Source organism: Podarcis cretensis (genome assembly GCF_951804945.1).
Source record: "Podarcis cretensis genome assembly, chromosome: 2".
Classification (NCBI taxonomy): domain Eukaryota; kingdom Metazoa; phylum Chordata; class Lepidosauria; order Squamata; family Lacertidae; genus Podarcis; species Podarcis cretensis.
The window spans coordinates 72,901,647-72,925,744 of record NC_137171.1 but is presented as its reverse complement, the minus strand read 5'-3'; the positions used below and the strand labels follow the sequence as shown (position 1 = coordinate 72,925,744).

Below are 24,098 nucleotides of genomic sequence, written 5' to 3'. Positions count from 1 at the left end.
TTACCTGTATAACCTGGTAGCTGAACTTGGGAGGCCTATGTCTACATTTGCTGTCCCATCATTGTAATCCTTAAAATGAAAACTACTGTATAGCAATCATCACAAGCATATTCCATCCCTGTTTTGATGGCATCCTGTATTCGTAGAAAAACCCTGTTCATTCCAAGGTTTGTAAGAATTAACTTTGGCTTCTTTGCCCCTCAGAGACACTGACTTGTAGCCTGTTTTTATTCTTACTTTTACAACCATGTGACCCTCATGCAATGCTTACTGTACTTCTGCTCCTACAGAACAAAGATGGTTCCTACACTGGTTTCATCAAGGTGCAATTAAAGCTGATACGGCCTGTCTCGGTACCTGCCAATAAGAAGGCGCCCTCTATCCAGGACACCAGGAAGTGCTCCTCACGCAGCCAGGCAGTAAAGCGGCGCACCTCATTCTACCTACCCAAGGACACAATCAAGCACCTGCATTTAATTTCTTGTACACGTGCCAGTGAGGTCATTGAAGCTCTGCTGAAGAAATTCATGGTAGTTGACAATCCCCGCAAGTTTGCCCTCTTTGAGAGAACAGAAAAGGATGACCAAGGTACCTGATCTCCCCCTTCCCAGTTTTTTGAGAAGCCAACATGTAACATATTGCAGACTTCTAAACAGCAGCTTGCCTAGTAACCTGCAGCAAATAAAAATTGGTTCCAGTTGGCCAGGAAAGGAAGGTTTTATCAGATGGGAAGAAGTTCATTTCTTTGCTTAGGTTGTTAGAGTGCAGTGAACAACTAACATAAGTGTTAATGAGCAAAGAGGCTAGTAAAATTTTGTGGACCCTTAATTTTTGCACTTACTTGTGAAGCTGATTTATTAATACATTGTCTGAAACCAAGTGATGTAATCTTAGCAATTAGTCCTAGAATAAGAAGAGGTTAAGAGAAAGCAGTCTGTAAATCATACAGAGCAAGTTTGTTCACTTTCTACTGAAGATTCTAAATATAGTTCTGACTTCATTTTTGAAGTTTCTGCTGATGTAGCAGAGAAGCTTTATATAAGACTGTATTCTCATTATTGTTAATTATAGGTCTGTATTAGAGTGTGTCTCATCATTTTATGTTGCTGCTGACTGAGGCAGGCTGGAAGGAAGAAAAGCTGAATCGTCCTTACGTCCTCTTTTCCTGACCTGTTCCCTGCAGCACTGCTTACTAAAAGAAATGGAAATTGAAAACTAGTGGATTAACAGCACCCTCTGCTGGCAAAAAATAGACTGCTTAAATTAAACAAGGGCCAGTCTGATCTGTCCAGGTGACTGTTATACAGAGTCAGGGTGATTGAGTTCTTCATTTAACCCTGCTTCTAATGTTCTTGTGTGTCAGTATATCTCCGCAAGCTTTCTGATGAGGAGCAGCCCCTGCGTCTCCGGCTACTAGCTGGCCCTAGTGAAAAAGCACTGAGCTTTGTCCTGAAGGAAAATGAAACTGGAGAAGTCAATGTGAGTATTTGTGTTTATGGTTTGTCTGAGGTTCCATGTCAAGTTATGTGGAACTGACAAAGCCTATAATATTTGCTATCAAGTTTACTTTTATCTTTATCTCAGTAGATAAAAGAAGGGCACTCATGCTCCTAGTTCCAGTTGCGTGGTTGGCTTTAACTAGTGATGCAGAGTAGAAACTTCTTCCCCACAATTATTTTTATTGCATAAAACATTACATTTCTAGAAATATATTGTTTAACATAATCAGTGAATACAAATTTGTACTCTGTCAGGAAGTTGTACCTTGAACATACATGGTGCACAGCTCTGTGGGTTTGCAAAAATTAGTAACAGCTGCCAGTGCTACGTTATTTTTCTTTTTTAAAAAATTGGGGTGTGTGGGGATGCAATATGTGCTATTTGTCATCTCTTAAAATATTTACATGCGTTCCAGTAAAAAAAAAGCTCTTTTGAGTAAAGCTTTGGTTCAAACATAGCATTTAAACTGAATTAAATTATTCTAGCCTTTTCCCCAATCAAATAGTTGAGTTTTATGGTTGGAAAAACTTGAAGTCAAACATGCTGAACTGGATGCCAATTAATGCTGGGGATCATAACATCTTTTGATTTAATGTATTTCAGAAAAAAACTACTGCTAATTTATAACTATGAACAAAAGCAGCAGCATACAGGCTATCTGTTCTTGTTTCATGTTGACACATGATACATTCTAATAGATGGGAGCTTGAGGAGTTTTTAAGTTAAGGGCTGAACCTTCAGCAAAAAAAGAATATTCTCTAGAGCATGATTTAAAAATTCAAACATTGTGGCTTGATGACACTTTATTGCCCCATTGACAATGACCCAAGGACTTAATTGTAGAACAAGACTGACTATAGAGCAGAGCTCTTAAAGGTGATATTCATGGTAGAAAAAATCTCACATAATGGAATTAATGTGGTAGAACATAGTTCTTGGTCTACTCATAGACGCTGTTGATTAATTAATTCCCTGGGTCAAGAGTGTATAACATGGGAGAATGAATTACAAAAGGATCTGTTCTACACTGTTCATAGAGATGTCTTAGCATTTGCAATAACAAATGCTCACTTTAGGTTAAAATCTTTCCTGAAATCTTGAAAATGCTAGTTATCTGTGCAGTCCTGTTTCAGTGTTGTTCTTGAATCTTGGAGCATTGTGAAATCCAGATATACCACCCTTATATACACTCTGGCTATTTTTTTGCCTTGTTCTACATGCATACATCATTGACCCCTTGCTCCTCTTGCCACGAGTCTAGGTTCCCTCCTTACCAGTAAAGCTGTGCTTCTACCTGGAGTACCACTGAGCTCATGACTGTAATACTAATACAAGTGCCATCAGCACTGTGGTCACTACTTGCTTTTTCACATTTTTCTGCAGTGGGATGCCTTTAGCATGCCTGAGCTACAGAACTTCCTGCGTATCTTGCAGCGTGAAGAGGAAGAGCATATTCGACAGATCCTGCAGAAATATTCCCATTGCCGCCAAAAGATGCAAGAAGCTCTGGCCACCCGCACACCAGGTTGACGAGGTGCTCCATCCCAGACCCAGCACTCCAGTAAATATAAGATGCCAGATGCAGAGAAGTGGTGAAGCCAAGAAGACTACGAGTGAAGCAATCCTGCGATTGTGTGGGTTGAATGTATCTCTGGAGGGGCGTAGGGTGGGAAAGGGACAACAGGGGTTTGTGAGCCCGTGACTGGTGCATGTGTGTGTGCTCTCCATGGAGTGAGTGGTTAATAGAGATGTTGCATGCATGATGCAATGGGATCAGTTGGGGAAGTAAGGAAGTGCCTGTGGGATGTGTTTGAAGATGAGAATTTGAGTAGCCTTGCTACAGCAGCTACTTTCAAAGTGCCAGGATGCTAATGCCACTTTTATACCTACAGTGTGTCCAAATGAGGTTTATGTGGGCTTGGTGTAAAGATCACTTGAGATTTAACATAAGCAAAATAAATCAAAGTGGCCTCAAATTCTGATGTATTCCCAAGAAGGGAGGTGGCCTTAGCAAGCACCTTCCTTCACAATACCATTTTTGTATTTCTATCAGAATCAAACTTTGAAGGCCCATGGATTGATCTGATATGTTCAATCATGTCTTTATTTGTCGAGATTGATACTGATTCATATAACAGTAAGACTGCTAGCAGAATGGAACTACCTGCCTATATAGACTTTGCTCAGACTATGGTCATACAAAACAATGACGAAAATGTCTGTTGACTCCCATCTCAGATGGATCTGAATGGGATTCAAGAGTAATTGAACCAGAATCAAAAAATGCCAAAGGAAACTCTGATTAGCAGAACCCAAAGAAAAGGTAGAGTTCCTGATTATTTTTCTAATACATAGGAAAGGACATGCAGACCAAAATGCACCATAATTGCAATACAAATAGTATCTAGAAATGATATTTGGACTATGGTTGATTCCGCAGAAAAAAGGACTATAAAAAACAATATAATATAGAATAGTATGGTAAGAGCAGTGATCAAGGACCCCCAAATAACCCATGGAAGAAGGAACAGAGAGACACTTTTTATTGCCCAGACAGAATTTATTAGTCTCTAGTTATTAAAAATCTGAAAACCAGGGATGTAACATCATCAGGATTCAGATTTCTCTTCTGCTGAAAGCAACCATAGCTTTGGCCACCCTCCTTTATATGTTGCAATCTCTCATAGACATGCATGAGAGGCATTGGTGTGTATGTCTTGAAAGGCAACCTTGACTTGGGCACGACCTGGCAGGAAATAAAACCTTCTCTGTGTAGTAGTAGAACTTCATTGGTGGAGGGGGTATTTGTACTGCAATAAGTGTTTTGTTCTTTTTAAAGTCTGAAACACTCTGAAACACTCTCCAGACCAGGTATCCAAAGGAAAATGGACCTCCTAGACTTGGCTGACCGTTCTGGAGAGTAGTTTTTCAAATCAGGACTGTCTTGTTATCTGTCTTGAGAATCCAATGGATTTAAAACCTTGGGGGCTCAAGTTATGAATGGCGCTGCTTGTATACAATTCAATAAAAGATTCAGGGGTGAGAAATGCGTGGTGTAATATGTGTTTGAGAACTACTACTATGTTGGACAATAAGGTCATTCCACAGTCGATAAACTAGAGAAGTATAAGTGGAAAATGCAGTTCTCCCATTGACTGTACTCCTGTTCTGTGCTCCTAACTCTGGCCCTTTGCCCACCCACCTCTCAGATTTCAACAAGGACATCCAACAGTTGGTATGAAATCAAAATGTAGATATATGATAGATTAGGGTCAAATCAGGGTCCACCACAGCTTTGAATTACAACATCCTAGGATGGTTTCAGTTTGGTGTAGATGCCAATGAGAGAATTCTAAAATGCAATCCTTATTTTTCAAAACATTTTCTGTTGCTGATTGCCCCTTCTGATACCCAAACTATATTTCAAAGCAAGAAGCAGTTTGTATTAAAAGGTTAAGGACCCCTGACAGTTAAGTCCAGTCGCAATCGACTCTTGGGGTTGCGGCGCTCATCTTGCTTTACTGGCCAAGGGAGCCGATGTTTGTCCACAGACAGTTTTTCCAGGTCATGTGGCCAGCTTGAGTAAGCCACTTCTGGTGAAACCAGAGCAACGCACAGAAATGCCCTTTACCTTCCTGCCGGAGGGATACCTATTTATCTACTTGCATTTTGACGTGCTTTCAAACCGCTAGGTTGACAGGAGCTGGGACCGAGCAACAGGAGCTCACCCCGTCGCGGGGATTCGAACCGCTGACCTTCTGATCGGCAAGCCCTAGGCTCAGTGGTTTAGACCACAGCACCACCCGCATCTCTAGTTTGTATTGACTATTGGCTTTGGAATTGAAGCAGAATAGGTGACCCCTAAACAGAATGCCTTCCTTAGAACAGAGAGTTGTTGAGCCCTCAAGACCCCACAGGACATCACATGCAGAAGGTGTTGATGCAGTTCTGTAAATCCATGTATTTATTGGTTAATAAGCCTTTTATATCTCCCACAACTGCCTTGGTGCCTGCTTCCAATAATGTTGTCAGGTACATTGGGATCCACAAGCCATTTCATATTATTTATTTCATTTTGCAGATTTATAAACACTTCATAGCCAAAGGTACAATAAGATAAAATATAAAAAGGCACATTCAAAAAAACAACAAAACTTTCTTTTTCATACCTTGCAGTTCAGGCCTAGGCAGGATAGTGTACTGTACTTAACAAATATATCTGCAAAACAAAAATCCGGTGTGGCCACTGGATACCAAAGTGGTCGGCTGAAGGCACAGCAGACTGCACATAAACCCCAGAATATCATAGAGACTCCCTAAGGACCAGAGACAGTGTCATCCATACCTCAGTGCTGCAAAGTCCTCAGTCCTTGTCAAATTGTGGCCATATAGTTCCTCTGTACTTAATGGATTGCTCTTTGTCAAGCTTGCGGGTTGGGCGCCATCTTGCTGGCAAAATTATTTTTCAGTCCAATAACTTGTGAACTAGATTTTTATAGCCAAAGCATGGGTCCTTTTGCCCTTTTGCATGTGATTCTCACAAAACACTTCAATACATCTCCATTTTCAACAACAGGAAAATGTATGCTGTAAAAGGACTTAAAAGAGTTACCCAGTTCAAGAACAATTCTGAACTGGATTTGTTTGTCCTTACTAGTGATGTCATAGCCAAATCAGGCTACATAGTGTCTTATGAACATCATAGGAGCCTGCTGGATGAGGCCAATGGCCCATCTAGTCCAGCATCTTCTGACAGTGGCCAACCAGATCGCTGTGAGAAACCCACAAGCAGGATTTGTGCTCAAGAGTACTTCTGGGACTCCTGTGGTTTCCAGCGGCTGGTTGATATTCAAAAGCATTACTGCTTCCAAAATGACATCCAGTTCATTATGTGGTTCCCATTTCAGGTTGGTGATTCATATTATCAAGCTGACAACCCAGTGTAAGAGGGGGAGATGTAAAAGATCAAGGAAAAAATGCCGGTGAATAGGATTTTTTGCATAACTTAGGGTACGAGGGATACATTGTGCCTCTGAAATACAGTGGTACCTCGGGTTGCATACGATTCAGGTTACAGACTCAGCTAACCCAGAAATATTACCTCAGGTTAAGAACTTTGCTTCAGGATGAGAACAGAAATCGTGCAGCAGCGGGAGGCCCCATTAGCTAAAGTGCTTAAGGTTAAGAACAGTTTCAGGTTAAGAACGGACCTCCAGAACAAATTAAGTTCTTAACCCAAGGTATCACTATATACTTTTGGCCTGAAGATCAAAAAAGGTGGATTTTCAGTGCAGCCCTAGTAACTGAGAAGAGAGAGAGAGAGGAAGACCACTGATAATTTTGTTTACGTCTCAGCCTTAAATATATTTTCATGGATGCAATTTATATTGTTCTGGAAATTGAAATTGGCTTGGATATGCAATTGCTATGAACTTTTAAGTCATTTTTTGCTTCACCTTTCCCCAAACGCTGCATCACACTGCACCTGTTCATTAACATGTTTGTTGGGAATACGTCCCGATGACTTGAGGTAGGTTTTTCAGAATTGCAGCATAAAAACATATATAAAAATGTAACAGAAATTGGAAGTGTACCAGTGAGGCCATTGAAGCTACAAATAAGTAGGACTGCAAATTTGGGTATTTCTTTGTTAAAATAATTTAATATAGGTAATCTGAATTTCTTGAATGACAGTTTATTTTTACCAGAAAGGTAATTTGTTTGGAAACCAGTTCACATACTGACCTCGCTACTTGCATCAATCTGCTTGTAGCAGCATTTGCATTAATGGAGGCCAGTCATCCTATTGCCACTTGCTTAGAGGTGTGTCGGAAGTGTAGTTTTGAGCGCTGGATTCTGATGGAAGTATAATAGCTGTCGGTCTCAATCGTCCTATTGAGAACATGGATCCTGCTTCCCCCACCTACTCTCGCCTATACAGGCAGCCCGCTCTCACCTCCACAGGGGAGCGGAAGTTGCGTCACGCCGCAGCCCCGCTACAGAGCGGCGCTTTCGACCTTCTTTTGGAAGCGGACTTCCGGAGGCGGCGGACCTGGAAGTTGCGTAGCCGGGAGAGGGGCGGAGCTTTCCGGTGCGGGGAAGGTGCCGTTGCCAGCAGCCTCCCCGGAGGCACCGGCAGGCTCCTCTCCCTCCCTCCGCTCCCCTTTCCCGGCCATGCGGCCGCTCTGAGCCATGGGCGCCAGCGGCTCCAAGTCCCGGGGCCTCTGGCCCTTCGGCTCGGGCGGGCCGGGCGGCTCCGAGGGGCCGGGCGGAGACCAGGCTCTGGCCCGGGCGCGGGGACTCTGCTCGGCCACCCCCTTCGTCTTCGCCCGCCGCGGGTAAGTCGGCAAAGCCGACTGCTGCTGCCGCCGAGGGAGCCGCGGGAAGGCGAGGGAGGGAGGTCGCCCTGAGCGGCCCGTAGACCTTGCAGAGGCGGCGGCGGCGGCGGCAGGGCTCCATCTCCACCCTCCCCGGTGCTCGTCCGCTTTCCTAACCCCTGACCCCGGTGCGACGCAGGGACTGGCCAGGCTGGTTCCTTCCCCTTGCGTCCGCCCCATCCGAGTCTCGGCCTCATCCAGTGGACGGAGATGCGGCGCTGACCTTATGCCAGAGGAAGCAGGCTTTTCTTTCCCGCGGGAGAGGCTCCGCCTGGCGCTTCTGGGGCCGCTTTCTGAAGCCTCCCTTGCGCCCATGGGTCCCCAACACAAGTTCATGTGCCGCTTGCAGCTCCCCCCACCCGCAGCGGTGCCGGAGTCTTCCTCCTCGCTCTCTCCCTCCCCCTTGCAGAAAGCCTCGTGGGCGCATGCTGCAAGTTCGGTAGTTAAAGGGCTCTGCCGGCCTTCTGCTGGTCTCTAAGGTTGTGGTGCCCGAAGAGTTTGCCGGGCAAAGGGCGAGATTTTGTTCTCTGCGCGCCATCATGGTGCAAAGAGGTTTCATAGAGGTAGGGGCAATGTTCAGCTACTGAATATTGGCTTCCAGGTAATATTATCTCCTTGTGCATGCCTCCTGGATTTAGATAAGACTGTCTTACGCTCTGTTTTCCTTGTTGCCTGACATTTGGTTTATAGCACCTCTTTGCTCCAAAGCTCAGCTGATACTGTTTTTATGTAGATGTTGAATTGCAGCCTGAAGTATTTGGCAACAACAGACCATTCTGTAAAACCACCTAGGTGTTTTTTTTTGAGAAATTTAGAAAGTTTTTTGGACCAGTTTGTGGGGATAAGCCTAGATTTATTCCGAGCTTGTAAAGTCACTAGCATAGCAAGAAATGTGACAAGCGCATTCTAGTGGCTGGGAAATAGTGCCTCCATTAGGTCCTTTTGCACTATTGTTCCCTTGCCAGCTCTTAAATTAGTAAATTTTCAGCTGTGCCAGAATGCCTGCCTTCTTCCAAAGTAATGACTGGCATCTGTATTTCCATTCTAGCTAGGCAACTGGCCAGATGTTGAATCAAATGCCTTTGTTGGCAGACTGGCTGCAAAATTTCTATATCATGGAAGCAAAGGTGTCATTTTCATTTTGAGTTGCACATTCTTGCTATTTTCTCTTTTCTCATCCCTCCCCCAATGTATCCTGAGAATTCCTGTGGATTTTCATACAGTCTGCTATGAATGTGGCAACACAGCAAAGAAAAGAAGTTACTGAATTCTGAACACTGCTTTGCTGAAGCAGTTGAGTATGTTAGTGAGGAATGTTTAAATTTAGACTTGACAGAATTCCAATTTCATAAGCTTTGGGCAGTTGTTTAAAAGTGGCAGAAATACCGTTTTAAACATTCTGTTGTTGGTCAGGAGCTGTTGGCATTTATGTAGCAGGAGTGATTATCCAATCCTGTCAGCATCTTACCTTCAATAAATATGTTAAGAAATCAATCATTATGATTAATTATGATTAATTCTAGTTAAATGCCCATTCTGCTTAAGTGCAACCATGACACTTTTCTACGCTTTGGTTTTGCCATGCTATAAACTTGTTTTAAATCAAATGCTCTCTCCCTGAGGAGAATCTGACATCTTGTCACTTCAATAGTTTCACCAAGTGTTTTTCTTTTTACTCTTGGCAAAAATTAGTCAGGTTTGTAAGGTAGTCTTCAATATGTGTCTGCACATACTTTGAAATGTTACTGTGTTAGAGCATCTGATTTGCATACAGAAGGACCCAGAGTCAATTCCTAAGATCTCCAAGTAGGGCTGGGAAAGATCTCTACCAGAAGCCTTGGAAAGTTGATGCCCGTCATTGTAGATAATATTGAGCTAGATGGTCCGACCTGATAGAACACAGCTTTTTATGTTATTACTGGGATGGAATATGATCTCAAGAATCGCCATCTGTTTGATGGGACAACATTTACTATGAGTTTTGTGGAAAAGTTAATTTGTTCTGTGTAAACTATTAGTGCAAGGGTGGGCGACCTGTGGTAATACTGGTTGGGAGAGTAGGTTGATTAGTAGTAGTATGGTTTCTGCTCATTTTAGGCAACCGCCGTGCAGAATTTCCCCTGACAATTAACCTTCTCCTTACTGTAGTGCAAGGGATGAGGAGCTAGCAAATGGGTGGCAGCAACAGCTGCCAGCTAGCTGGCTTGCAGCTCTTAGTCGCAGATTTGAAAAGCAGCTGCTTTTGCTTCTTCTGTCTGAAGCTTTTTCTAAATGTTTTTCATTTCTTCGCAGCTCTATGTATTACGATGAGGATGGTGACCTTGCCCATGAGTTTTATGAGGAGACAATAGTCACCAAAAATGGGAGAAAGCATGCCAAGCTGAAAAGAATCCACAAGAACCTGATACCTCAGGTAACACAATCAGAAGTAAAAGGGAGCTGTTGCAAAGTGGTTTCAAGCTAACACTTGAGGATACTGAGCAACAAGAGAGTCTCTGAGTTTATACCAAGGGTAGCTAACCTGCTGTCTTCCAGCTATTTCTGGATTCCCATCAACCCCAACCAGTGTAACCACTGGTCAGGCATGATGGGAGCCGTAGAAATCTGGAGGCCCACACGTTGGTCATTCCCATGTGATTCCTTTGAATTTACATAGAAGTGGTTTTCTACATTGCCAGCTTTATAGTACAGTAGTACCTTGGGTTACAGACGCTTCAGGTTACAGACTCCGCTAACCCAGAAATAGTACCTTGGGTTAAGAACTTTGCTTCAGGATGAGAACAGAAATCGTGCTCTGGCAGCGCGGCGGCAGCAGGAGGCCCCATTAGCTAAAGTGGTGCTTCAGGTTAAGAACAGTTTCAGGTTAAGAACGGACCTCCAGAATGAATTAAGTTCTTAGCCCAAGGTACCACTGCATTAGTCTACAGCAGGGGTGGAGTGGGGGGGGGCTTTAGGCCCTCCAGATGTTGGACTCCAACTCCCATCAGCCCCTGCCAGTGTGGCCAATGCCAGCTTTATAGTACAGTAGTACCTCGGGTTACAGACGCTTCAGGTTACAGACTCCGCTAACCCAGAAATAGTACCTCAGGTTAAGAACTTTGCTTCAGGATGAGAACAGAAATTGCACAGCGGCAGCGGGAGGCCCCATTAGCTAAAGTGGTACCTCAGGTTAAGAATAGTTTCAGGTTGAGAACGGACCTCCAGAATCAATTAAGTTCTTAACCCAAGGTACCACTGTATTGTCTTCTGAAATACTGGATTTGATTATTTGTGGGGACACCAGTACCAGCCTTCATCGTGTCCAGCAACAATGGTTGTGTCTGTATTGGCCATCTTGAAATCACTACAGATGCAGTTCTAGGAGTCTTTGTCAACCTTCCCTGGGATTTTTTTTTAATGGTGACAAAACAACCTAATTTTAAAATGCTTGTTCAAGTTCCTGTATGCAGCAACTGTCACATTCTTGAAAGAACATCAGCCACTTTGAATTTCTGTCTTTTGAGCTAGTGATAAAAGACCCAGATGCCTCATTTCTGGAACTGGATTGTAGTAAATATGAGCACTTTCATAACATTCTATATTGGGTTATTGAGGATTTCGTAATGAATGATGGGAACATAATAAATATTTCATTATTGTTTGAAATGATTTTATCCTGCTGTTTTGCAACCTCATGTCAGCTTAGATCAAATACATTAGTCATATTGAACCAAAGTAATTTAAGACAAAGCAATCCAAGTTTTTAATAATAAGATTACATATCATGGCATAAATTAGCAGGCATATGATTTGCAACGTAGGTGAAATTTGTACCCTGTCTGGATTTAGGAGAAGAGAGAGCAGCACCATGCTTCCTTAGGGAAGCAGTTCCACAACCTTGGGGCACTAATTCTTAGGATGAATTACTGTACATCCACACCTGTGTAGGTGGCCCAAATAGATATTAATACTGCTGTTAGGTACGAATGTTGTTCTTGTAAGATCCCTCCATAGTAGTAAACACCCATGGCCTAGATCCATGGAACTGTGCACTGTGGTCCCAAGAGTTTGAATTTGTGTTTCAAATGGCTTGAGGGAGTATCTGCTGTTGGAAGAGGAAAAATCAAACATTTCATTGGGTATGTCTAAAGTAGCTCATTGAGTCTCAGCCCCTGCTGAAATCATGGGTAGAGTTTGCCCGATCAGTTTACAGTGAAAATGAGAGGAGGCTAAAAAGGCAAGCCTTACTGAACATGAACTGATGTGTTGGGAGGCTTGTGGAACTGCTTCTGGTTAAAATCAGTGCAAAATACTGGTGACTATAGCTGTGTAAATGAGCAGAGGAGAAAATAACAGCTACTAGTGGATAAGAAAGCTGCAGTTGTAATGGACAGTGTTTTGCATCAACAACAAAAATTCAGATTCTTGGGAGTCACAAGGTTCCCTATCATTATAGAGAAGGCAAGGCAGCGCTGCCTCAAATTTTAGTCAGAAAATAATGTGATGCTTGTGATGACTTGGTAAAATTGTAGATGACACTGGTTGGTATATGGTAGAATTTCATGCTGGAAACATGATGTGTAAAGTTCTGTTGGTTCTGGGCTCACTTGAATGAAACTCTTAATGATGATCCAGCACTTGAGAAGAGAAGGATAAAGAAGGCTTGTTCTTCTGTTGTCTGTCCTGTATGTGGACACTGCTTCCTTGGAGGTTTTTAAGCAGAAATTGGATGGTCATCTGTCTTGGATGCTTTAGTTGAGATTCCTGCATTGCAGGGGTTGGACTAGATGACCCTCGGGGTCACTTCCAACTCTTCAGTTCTATGATTCTGTGCCTATCTCAAGAGCTTCTGACGCCTTTTGTTGAGCACTACAATCCTGAAGATAAGGGAAAAGGTAGCTGTTTGTATAGAAGTAAGTGTAAAATCTTCACTGTAGATGTACCTAAGCATGGGAAGTGTGGAGGGTCAGTTATGGCTGTCATAACCTGGGTTTGATTTTGCCCTGACAAAAGGTTACTCTTCTGTCCGTCCTGATTGTGGACCCATTGACCAGCTTGATTCTGTCTTGTAACTAGCACACCAGGGAACGTGGGGTATGCATATAGTTCAATTGAAAGTACAAGTCTGGTTATCTGGTGCTATTTATAGCCATTAACTATAAAAACCTTCCTGTGGCTACTGTTTCTATAAGCATCATGGGGGTGGGAATGTTCTTTGCTAATGCTTTTATATTATGGACTTCTAGAGCACGGGTGTCAAACACAAGGCCCGCGGGCCGAATCCGGCCCGCCAGACCTCGTCATGTGGCCCATGTAGCCGCCACCGGCCGCCAGCCTTCACCTTTTATTCTCGCTTTTTTTTTTTTTTTTTTTTACACAAGAAAGACACCTCTTCAGCCTACAAGCCAGAGAACGTCTGCCCGCTAGCGGTGCCGGCCGTTCTACACAGGAAACTTGCCATTATTCTGACTATGTTTCTGCTTTCAGAGCTAGTTATTACTTACATTATTACAAAAAACAGTAATAATTGAATGCAGTGACAATAATTTATGATAATAAAGAGTGGACACATAGTCCTACAGATACAACCGGCCCTTTGAGGGTGACCAAACTGCTGATGCGGCCCCCGATGAATTTGAGTTTGACACCCCTGGTCTAGAGGCTTCCATAACATCTTGCATTTGCCATTTTTCAAGTAAAAGTAGTGATGAAATATTTTCACTTCTGTGCTGTGGCTCTCAATATTGCTTGTGGCGTATAATTCTCTTGAGAAGTGCTGGACCAAGTTTGTCAAATACCACTAATGCATGACCAGTTAGTTTTATGAGGCAGTACTTGGAGGTAGCATACCTTCCAATCAATTTATTGCTGGAAGAATCTGAATGAAGCCAGCGTGTCCTAGATTACCACATCTTGACTTAATAATTGAGATATGAATGAGCATTTGCATGTTTGCACATATCTGCTTTGTTCCTCCTTCACTCAAGGAGGCAAACAAGCCAGCAGGCCATTGTTAAACATAGCTTCCTGTTAAATGTCCAAACTGGGAAGTGTTGATTAATGGTTTCCAGTGAAGCCAACTTTAAACCTTCATCTCCTGACCTATCTGTAAGCTATGGTTTACTGCAGCTTCTTGGCTTGTTTGTCTGCTTGTGCATATGGAGGGACAAGGCAGATATATGAAGCTTGTTAGTATCTCCATTTATGAATCCAAGATGTGATTATCCAAGGTTTTTCACTTGGCCAAATTCATATAAACTCACTTTATTAGCCTTGCTTTAATCAATGAGTTTACTTTCTAGTCCAGTGGAAGCTTGGCGACTTTCTCTATTCCATTAGCATTCAGCAAGAATGGAAAACATCTGAATTACTTAAGGCCAAAGTAGATGGCAGCATGAAAGATGATTGATGGCAGGTTAAATTGAGTAAATGCCATGATTCTGAGAAGGGGGGGGTATTAAAAAATCTCCCCTGAACCCTTTTCTGTTCAAATCTCTCCTCTTCCCCCCTCCCCAGTTGCTGTTTAACCTATAGAACAAAACCTATATAGGGACCTAATAACTTTGCAGTGGGAAGGAGCTTCCGTTGGAAAATGGCATGGTGGGCAAGAGTTGAACATAAATACCTAATAAAGCAAAAAACAAAAAACATTAACTTCCTTCTCACAAACACATTTAAAAGGCCATAGAATGTTTAATTGGCCAAAGTCCTGCTTAAAGAGAAATGTTTTTGCCTGGCGACTGAAGATATGTATTGAAGGTGCCAGGTGAAACTTCCCAGGGAGAGCATTCCGAAAATGGGGAGCCACTGTAGAAAAGGCTGCATTCTCATGTTGCTGCCCTCTGAGCCCCTTGTGGAGGGAGCACACAAAGAAAACCTCAGGTGATGATTGCAGGGTCCAGGTCAGTTCATATGGAGGGAGACAGTCCTTGAGGTATTGAAGTAACTGGCCGTACATTTCCAGCTCATGCAGTTTTCTGATCCTTTATCTCAATTTGTTCCTGTCTAGTTTCTAGATAGAGTTCATACCCATGACCTAACACAAATAGCCCAGTTGCTTTGGTATGGCTTTTGGGCCAGAAGTCATTAAGCAAGGAACTGTATTAACTCGACTGGCACCATGTCCCTTTATTCCACATCATTTTTAGCCTGATTTCCACGTGGCATTATCTCATCCTTGTTGCATCTTTCTCTTTACAGGGCATAGTGAAACTGGAGCACCCTCGGATACATGTGGACTTCCCTGTTATCATCTGTGAGGTCTGAGCCATGGAGGGCAGTGTGAACTGTCAGTGTGTGCTATCAAGGCACCTTACCTGCCCAGTTTTACTGTACCTCACGTAAACCAAGCTAGGCAGCCACGTCTCCCTTCAGAGTGATGGATCAAGAGCACAGACGCATGGTTAGCTTTGAAGCTTGTCTGCTAGGATGAGGCGGCAACGGCTACGGCACTGACAGCATCATGGGATCGTATAACCAGGAATAGCATTGGCTAGGGATGTGTGTTGGTAGGACCTGTGTCACGTGAGATGTTTGGCCTTGTTTAGTGACCTGCTCAAAAAAAATCCCCCTTGCTGAATTGAGTAAAATCCCTTTATCAGCCTTAGGTGGCAACAGATTTCAAGTGTCTTGAGACCACGGAGAACCGACCTGCACCTTTTTCTGACCAGGTGGCCTGCTTTCTGAGTTCCCCATCAGTATTCTTTAAATGCTGACAACGAAGTTTCGGTTTATGTGTTGTATATGAGAGTAAAGGTGAGCAGTAAGCGGCTTGTGCTTCTCCACCCCTTTCCTCAACGTAACATAACTGAATAACCTAATGCTGTACTGTACTTGGAGGAGTGGAGGATGATAACAGAGCTGTACCTAACAGAGTTGTCCAAGGCAGGGTTCCCTATTGAAACAGACTGATGTGCAAGCCTTGCTCCCCCTCTCTCTAATATCTTCCTAGTGAGTTGCACTATTTCCTTTGCAGGCAGTGTCTTTTTCAACTTCACTGCTTGGAAAATTCCACTGACTTCTTCCTATGCTGTGGCACATCAGTAGAGGCTGTTGGCAGCGGCAGCAGCATCTGAGCTTGCAGTTTTCCTGTGGAGCCTTACCAAACAGGCCACCTCTTAGAAGGCGTTTGTCGACAAGTTCTGGTTTCATTCCAAAGCAGACTTCCTTCTTGTGAATCTGCATCTTGTGACTGGGTTGTATTCAACTGGCTTTTACATGGGAGTATTCCCATTAAAATTAATAGACCATGGTGAATTGGTCATGGTAATTAATTTCAGTGGGTCTACTCTGAGTAAAAATGGAGAGTGCAAGGCAGATTGCCATTTCCCTCCCCACTCCATTCTTACTGCTGACATTTCTCTCCCCCCCCCCCCTCAAAACAGAAATAGGTAACACTGTCCTTTTAATCCTTAGGTTTTGCTGTTGGCACTAAGGCAACTTACGTTGCTTTGATCAAAATGTTTACCAACCTGATTGTATGCTTCCCCTGCCCCTTTCCTCCAAAGGAAAACAAAACAAAACAATAATGTACTGTGATCTTCCTTTGACAGTCTCCTTGACTCTTTGGATTGGGCCAAGTATTGCCTGATATGGGAGAGTGCAGCACACTTTAAAGGAAGGCTATGTGTTTTGGGAGGGCTCTACCCTTTCCCCCAATGTATGAATGTGAAATGTTTGGTTTGTAGGGCCACTTCCCAAACTTGACTTGGTACACCTGCCTCTCCTCCCCAAGTTTTTGCTTCTACGATTTAGAGCTACCTGCTGCTGAAAACTGAACAGGCAAAACCCTGTCAGAGGCACTCTTTATCTTTTGAAGACGGTTTCATATGCAATGCCTGCCTGCCTGCCTTTTCTGCCAACTCTCAGAATTTATATAAAGCTTTAAAACCGAACTGTGGGTGAGTTAGCTGTAAGAGTTGGTTCATTGCACAGCATATTTTCCTTCCCGGAGCATGTCATTGCCTTTCTGAGCACTTCAGGCATTTGCTACCTCAATGTTTAGTTTAAATTTGCTGGTGCAAAGCTGTGCCTGCCAGCAGCATCAATAGGTTTGTGTCATCTCTGCACCTACATGGGAATCCTTTTTAAGCACTACGAATCAATTTAGAAACAGGGTGGAGTTTAAGTGGCAATGTTGACTGAGCTCTCTATTGACTCTCTATTGACTCTATTGACTGTCACATTTGCCTCGCTGTCACCCTTTCAACTGTATGTCGAGGGTTGTATGTTAGGATTGTTCCTTAGTGCACGGTGGCTTCCTGAGTTGCAGCTTCTCTTCCATGCAGAACTTGTGCATTACTATACAGGTGTAGAACTATACAGTTAACCATAAAAGGGTAAGAGCATAAACTATTGGCATTGGCCCCGTGTCATATTTCCATCCTCCATCTTCATGTGTCACTTATCTTTCGGTTGAATCTCGTTTGGGTAATGATGGGAAGCTGGCATCTTTATCCTTCATTGGGGAAGGGAGTGTCCACTACCAAAACAAGAGCATACCGGGGGTGGAGGTGTGTTTGCAACACTCATTGGAAAGCAAAGCTCTGTCTCTGCATTATTGTGCTTAACGAGTTGCAGGTTGAAATCAGTGGGAGGAGACTTCCTTATTCTTGAACAGTATAGTTGACAACAGATATCAAGCCTGCCATTTAGAAGTTTTGCCCCACAGCTAGTTCAAGAAGAAGCACTTTGCTGTATGTGAGGGTTGTTTGTTGCATCTTCACACTAGAGAGTTTTCTCTGTTACATGGGACTTGATAGTCATGAGAGATACTGGGAGTGAAAGGCTCGGTGGTGACACCGTTTGCAATTTCCTAAAATACCCAATTTATGTTATTTCATTAGCTGTCTTGGTTCTGAGCAAGCAAATACCCTGTGGTCAGAAAAGAACTGTGCAATGTTGGCTTTCATTTCCCCCACCACTTCTAGTGCTTATATCCATCCTGCTGGGGACCTCCCTCCTACTGGAACCTAAATGGAGCCCGTACCCAGAGAAAGCTTCCTTTCTGCCTAGCTTGAAATTTCTCCTAAGATGTAGCAGACTCCCTGGAGCTACCGGCAGCTGCTTTCAATCCATTTCTCTAAAAGGCTGGCTTGCCCACTGAGACTGTAGCTGTGCAGTTAAGACTTCCTGGATTTTATAATCCTACTGATACTGTCCCTCTCATTGTGCTTTCTAGCAGCCCCATTTCTCTTGAGAGTGGCAGCTGTTGTCAGGCTCGGGGAAGACGGCTTTATACAGGATGCTGATAATGTGAAAGTTGGTGTAAATAAAATATATATATTATCACTATTGTTGGAACAAGCAAAAAGTTCTATTTCCTTTTTTATTACTCTTCTGTGCATATGTGGTTGTGTAGAAGACCCGAACCCACTAGCACTACACTTCCTGCTCCTATAGCATACGGATAGGAACCCTGAAGGCAAATGTGTAAAATATTTATGGTTTGTTTCTCTGCCTTGAAGTGCATTTGTTGAATTTTGTTAAATTTCAATAAAATTATTTGTAAGTCCCAGAACTTTATTTTCTGTTTCTGATTGTCAGTTGGTAGCAGATCATCACCCGCTGCACCCGCTAAAATGAAGGGACTGGTAGGCCCTGTTGATTCTAAATCAAAGTAAATCTCTTCTGTCTTTGTGCTGCTCTGCTAAGCAAGCTACCTTAAGGCACCCTGCTAATCTTGCCTAATGCTTGACCTTATTTTTCTGAAAACCAGCATTCTTAAATGGTTAGGTTTGTGGCTTGTGGCCTAAATGCATTTCAGACTATGAACTGATTTTTCTAACATTGCCTCTTGACTGTTTGGGAGGTTAAGTTCAAGCCATTGAGTTATGCTTAGAACTCAGTTTGTAAATAGAGCAGCCAGCTGTAGCTTAGTCCTCCTACAGCATCTCTGCAAATTTAAGCTTATCTCCTTATCAAGCTTTACACAACTGTGCTGCCATTGCATAAGTAATTATTATCAATTGATTATACCAAAACATTGATTAATTGAAGTCCATTCACAAACCTTGGCTATCACTTGTTGATTGCTGCAGTCTGCAGTTGCTCTCAGTGGTTTGCAGAAAATTGAGTCCCACCACCCAAAATAAACTTGTCAACCTAAACAGTTCATAGATATATCTGTCTATTTGATCCAAACTTGTCTGTAGGATGTAATGGTAGGCATACAGTAAAAAGAGTTATGTGACAAGTACGTAGATTAGAGTCTAGTAGTCTACAAAAGCTTATGTCACAATAAATTTGTTAGTCTTTAAGATGCCACAAGATTCTTTGTGTCTGTTGCAACAGGCAAATACCCTTCTGGAAGTTCTTAGGCACACAGTATATGCAATATAATCAATATGATCTGTTGAAATATGGAGGCAATCTTATTTTTGATGGAACTCAAAGAGATTATCTGGTTTCAAGGTCTTTCAATCTACTGCTGTAGAAGGTAATTGCTTGGAATTGTAATATGTGGACAAATTCAAAACTTTATTCATGGTAGTGTACAATAGTTTGTACCATTAGAATCTGAATTAGAGTAGGTATGGTGAAAATCAATAAATGCTATTATATCAATGATAGGCCCATAACATCCATAAAATGGCACTAAATATCTCTGTAGACATACTGAAATTGAAAACCATGAAATGCTGAAATACAGCTAGATAGAAATTCATCAGTACTTAAACAAAAGGCCTTAACAATTTTAAATAAGGGTTTCAACTATGTACTCTGAAATTGTGGTTTTGAAATGGGAAGGGGAAAATAATGAGTCATGTTAAAACTATGAGGAATGGATGTTTGATACACACACAAATATTTTAGGTACCTACTAAGAGCCTAAGAGATAGGGGTAGAAGTTAACATTGACAATGAAAGTTAAGACCTGCAATTTGTCAGATGTTAATGTTTTTAGCTGTGAGGGTAGTGGGTAATTGGAACTGCTGTGTTCTCAGGCCAGGAAGCGTAATATATCAGATAAGCTGCAGCAGTGTAGACTCTGCCACTTCTTTTGTTTTTGCACTGATAAGTATTTATGCTGAATTATTTAATTCCTATGACTGATCACATCACAGAAGATAAAAAAACCTACTATGCTAAATCTGGAGACACCTACAGAGCATCTGTCTGTCAAAGCTCCTCCTATAAATGAACCAGAGGGTAGCAGTTCGATATCTTGAAACTAACCAAGCCGGTGCTAATGATTAACTAAAATTCTGAAAGGCCGGAAGTAATAAATTGTGACTTGAAAGCTACATTAAATGCAAGCCTGTGGACCAGGGTGCCCTTTGGTCATTCATATGGTAAATTTCCAGCCACAAGTTGCTTTCACACAATGAAACCACACATATTCCTGGATCTTGACAAATAGGAATGTAATTCCAAACTCTCTTTCTATTGTATCTCACACCTTAATCATTAGGGTTCCTAGAGCAGCATCTGACCTATTCCAGTAAGGGTTCCTTAGACTTGGTATCACATTATGACCGTAAGCAGCATGCTAACTTAGAACTGCTTCCAGTATTGTGTGTTGTTTCCTATGGTTCATCTTCGTAATGTCAGTCTGACAGATGGATACACTTACAAGCTAGTATGCCAATCTGTTTTATGAGACACTTCCTCTGGGAATGTGAACTCCGTAAAGGAAACCGAATCTTCCATATAGTTCATCATGTGCGGCAAATGCACTTGCCTATTCCAAGTACATACAGAAAAGCAGCTGCGTGTTCATTTGTCACCCATCAACTGCACAAGGATTTGTGCAGTTTCCATGCTTATGGGATGTCTGTGCTTTTAATAAATCCCTTCGGGGAGATGATTTGTGAAAGCGTCTGCAAGCATGAAAAATTAAACATTTGAAATGGCAGCGTGTTATGCTCAAATGCTGCTGCTGCCCATAAGGGGGCAGTCTTCAGCTGCTCTGAGTGTCCCCTTCCCACTTCAAACAGCCCTGGCTGCTGTTAGGATTTTTAGTTTAATTTCTGGGTTATGGGAAGGAGTGAGGATTGTGGCTTGGCCCCCATTTAGCCTAGACAATGAGCGATTTGTTCCAACTTTGCTGTGTCCTGTGGTATTTCACCCTCTGCTGAGAGGTTTCCTTGGAATTGTGTAATATGACCAGCTTCTACTAACCAAACCCATCAGTTTCTGGCTGCTGTGGCCATGGCAGCTCTATAATCAAGTTGTGGGCTCTCTTCTCAAGAGCAAAATGTGGTGATGATCAGGAGAGAGCTCTTGTAAAAAAACCTGAAGTGCCTTCTAAGTTACTGCAATGGTGATGGAAAGCTTTTTGCCCGGCACCTCGACTTGGTTTGTTGAGGTTGCTTCCATTCTGCTGTGTCATTAATCATTAGCCAGAGGCCTATTTAGGTTTCAGTAGCCCAGCAAAATGTTCCTTATTTTGGTGTGAGCCAAAGAGACAAAAGTCAGAACTCCTTTTTATTATCATTGCTTGAATATTTTTGTGCAAGCGTTTACATTTAAAGAGGATTCTTCTTCAAGCAGACAGCACTTGTTTCTTGACAATATAGAAAGCAGTGTTTGGGCAAAGTCAGTTTAAGAGGACAGTCTAACTTCAAAACATTTGCTATGATTTACTATGAGTAAGCTTAACAGCACTCCTCTATCAGCACCATTACTAATACATTAGTGACTCATCTTTCCTCCAAGCTGTTCAAAGTGGCATTTATTATCCGTCCATCCCCCCTTCCTATTATATCATCACAACGACCCTGTAAGGTAGGTTAGGCTGAAAGACAGTGACTGGTCCAAAATAAACCAGGGAGCTTCATGGCTGAGAGGGGATTTGAACCCTGGTCTCTCATGTCCCAGTCCACCACAATAGCCACTGCACCAAATGGGTTTCCTCTACAGCAGGCACGTCCAATTTCCAAGAGACTGCAATCTACTCCCACTATAAAAAAAACTATCTGAAGAAGTGTGCATGCACACAAAAGCTTATACCAAGAACAAACTTAGTTGATCTCTAAGGTGCTACTGGACAATTTTTTTATATATTTCGACTGCATCAGACCAACACAGCTACCTACCTGAATATAAAGAAACTGGCAGTGATCTACCCATTGGATTGACCAGAGTTGTTGAGCTTTTGGGGGGGGGGGAGGTGACCAGGGACATCCCACAACCAACCTGTAGATCCGCTGGTTGGACATCCCTTCTCTATAGAGATGCAATGTTTATCTTAATTTCTTTTGATCGGTTGAAAAGGTGACCCTGGTTGTTATTTAAAAGTATATAACTTAATGCACCATTTACAAGTCCATGGGTGACAAAACACTTTTAAGAGGAATTCCTTTCACGTGCCTGCTGGGATATATAAATGCATTATCTAAAAACAAAGGGTGCTTCTTTCTTCAGAACTATTTATATGTAAATATATGCAGATTTAATTGAGGGGTTAAAACTCCTGCTTGAATAAGATTTCTTTAATCTATTCCTTTTGTGTTCTTGTAGCTGATAATGTTTGAATTATATACATTTTCTTTGAAGATGCTCATCTCTCCTTCAGATTATGTATACTTGATGTTCATGCAGCTGTGTAAATAGAAGCCTGTTGCTATTTAGCCCAAACCAAACTATTTCCCAAGCCAGGTCAGCACCAGTACATTTCAGTTACAACTATAGGATCAGACTGATACCTTTAGTGTGTAAAATTTCAGATTCATTGTGTTAATCTCCTCGGTAAGTAGTTCTCCACAATGCATTGCCTGGCAATGAAGGTGCTTTCACTCTTATGAGCCTTAGGGATATGATTCTTTTCCTATACTGTATATAGGTTGGCTGGATAGGTCCTATCCATCCTAGGGTTTCAGAGGCAGAAGCTCAGGTAAAACACTGACTTGCAACTTGCTTGGCTCATTTCCTTTAAGACAGTGGTTCCCAGTTAGCTAATTACTGAGGACCCCCTGTTTTCAAAACCTAAGCCCTGGCCCCCTACTTTTGAAAATGTTGATAACTCTCTGGTTAAACCTCTGCAAAGCAGTTTTTAGAACAAAATGTGGGGTAGCCCCTAATATGCCAAAAACGGCAAAAATTTAGTTGGGAGGGAGGCACGGGATGGGGCCGAGCACCTCGCAATTAGTGGTTCCCCTAATTGGGAACCTCTTCCTTAAGACATAATGACACAATGCAAAGTAGATTTTATTTTTAGTCGTGACAGTTCTATCATTAGCCCAGCATAAATAATGTGACATATATCAGTTTGGTTATGGAAGGAATTCTTCACACTCATCCCAAAATGCTTTCTTTGCTTCAGTAATTAAACAAAGGCTTATTGGCATTAGACTCCTGAAGTTTGTGGCTGTCTTTACCCCCAAGGCCTTTTAAACACTTAAAAGGCCGCTGCAGGGCTTGCCAAGGTGAAAGGGCAAGGCATTCCAGGAACCATTAAATAAATTTCAAAATCTCTCCCCCTTAGCTGGGGTCTAGAGAGATGGGAAAGATTTGGCAGGTCTCCTGCTTTGAAGAGTGAAAACCTCCCTTCTCTCCCTTCCTGCCTATCCCCCAACCCTCACTTCAGCGATGATGCACTTTTGGTGTTTCCTGGTGACAAAAGGTTATTCAGTCCCAAAGGGCACATGCTATGCTGTGAGATCAGAGGAAGTGGCTAATTGGGCTCTGAAATATGTTGCCTCTGCAGTGCAAGGTCATATTTTGAGCCTGGAGAGTAACAAAGAAGGGCAGATGATTTGCTCTGAACTGAGACCAGCTGGTGTAGAGTCATCACTGGATCAGATAAATGGCACTGATGAAAGGGTCACTTGGAGACAAATCTGAAGCTGCTGGGGGGGGGTTGTCAGAAAAATAATTCATTGCTGTGAAACCTATTGCCCCAATGACATCTCTCAGCCCTTGCCACTCTCAATGTTCCCTAGAATTTGATTGCCCTGTGTTTTGAGTATAATGTATGGGGCGCTTACCACTGAGATATTATGTAGCAGCATTAGATATAATTTGGGAATCATGGCTAAAGGGATAGTAGTTAGGACAGGGTTAAAAGGGAGCAGAAGTCCATTTACTCTGTTTCCTTGAAGTTAAGCTGACCCATCCACCCACATGCTGCATAGCCCCATCTTCTGGCCTCTGTAGGCCACAGGATTAGGACTGCACTGAGTGCAGTGTTTGCATGTACACATACTCCGCTATCCAATTTGAATTAAAGGAAAAATATTTTTGACACAAAATGTGCAGTAATCCTGAATAAAAGTAAATCCCATCAACAGAAACATATTG

At 42.5% G+C, this 24,098-nt stretch overlaps 2 protein-coding genes across 4 annotated transcripts in view; both read left to right on the top strand.

Annotated features, from left to right (window-relative positions):
* RASSF1 (Ras association domain family member 1) overlaps nucleotides 1-4,547 on the top strand; it is a 39,876-nt gene extending 35,329 nt beyond the window's left edge. For all 3 annotated transcript variants that reach the window (XM_079964452.1, XM_079964454.1, XM_079964453.1), the window contains 3 exons: nucleotides 291-588; nucleotides 1,364-1,479; nucleotides 2,884-4,547. In XM_079964452.1, the coding sequence (XP_079820578.1) occupies nucleotides 291-588; nucleotides 1,364-1,479; nucleotides 2,884-3,030 (561 nt within the window). In that variant the 3' untranslated portion in view covers nucleotides 3,031-4,547. The remainder of the gene's footprint in view (nucleotides 1-290; nucleotides 589-1,363; nucleotides 1,480-2,883) is intronic.
* A 3,015-nt stretch (nucleotides 4,548-7,562) lies between these two features.
* On the top strand, nucleotides 7,563-18,375 carry TUSC2 (tumor suppressor 2, mitochondrial calcium regulator). Its single transcript, XM_079964479.1, has 3 exons — nucleotides 7,563-7,838; nucleotides 10,170-10,290; nucleotides 15,057-18,375. The coding sequence occupies exons 1-3, from the start codon at nucleotides 7,693-7,695 to the stop codon at nucleotides 15,120-15,122; spliced, it is 333 nt and encodes a 110-aa protein (XP_079820605.1). The 5' UTR covers nucleotides 7,563-7,692; the 3' UTR covers nucleotides 15,123-18,375.
* The last annotated feature ends 5,723 nt before the right edge of the window (nucleotides 18,376-24,098 follow it).

Coding starts and splice junctions, on each gene's coding strand:
- TUSC2 (XM_079964479.1), top strand. CDS start 7,693: ATGGGCGCCAGCGGCTCCAAGTCCCGGGGCCTCTGGCCCTTCGGCTCG. Junction 7,839..10,169: donor TTCGTCTTCGCCCGCCGCGG/GTAAGTCGGCAA, acceptor ATTTCTTCGCAG/CTCTATGTATTACGATGAGG. Junction 10,291..15,056: donor ACAAGAACCTGATACCTCAG/GTAACACAATCA, acceptor TTCTCTTTACAG/GGCATAGTGAAACTGGAGCA.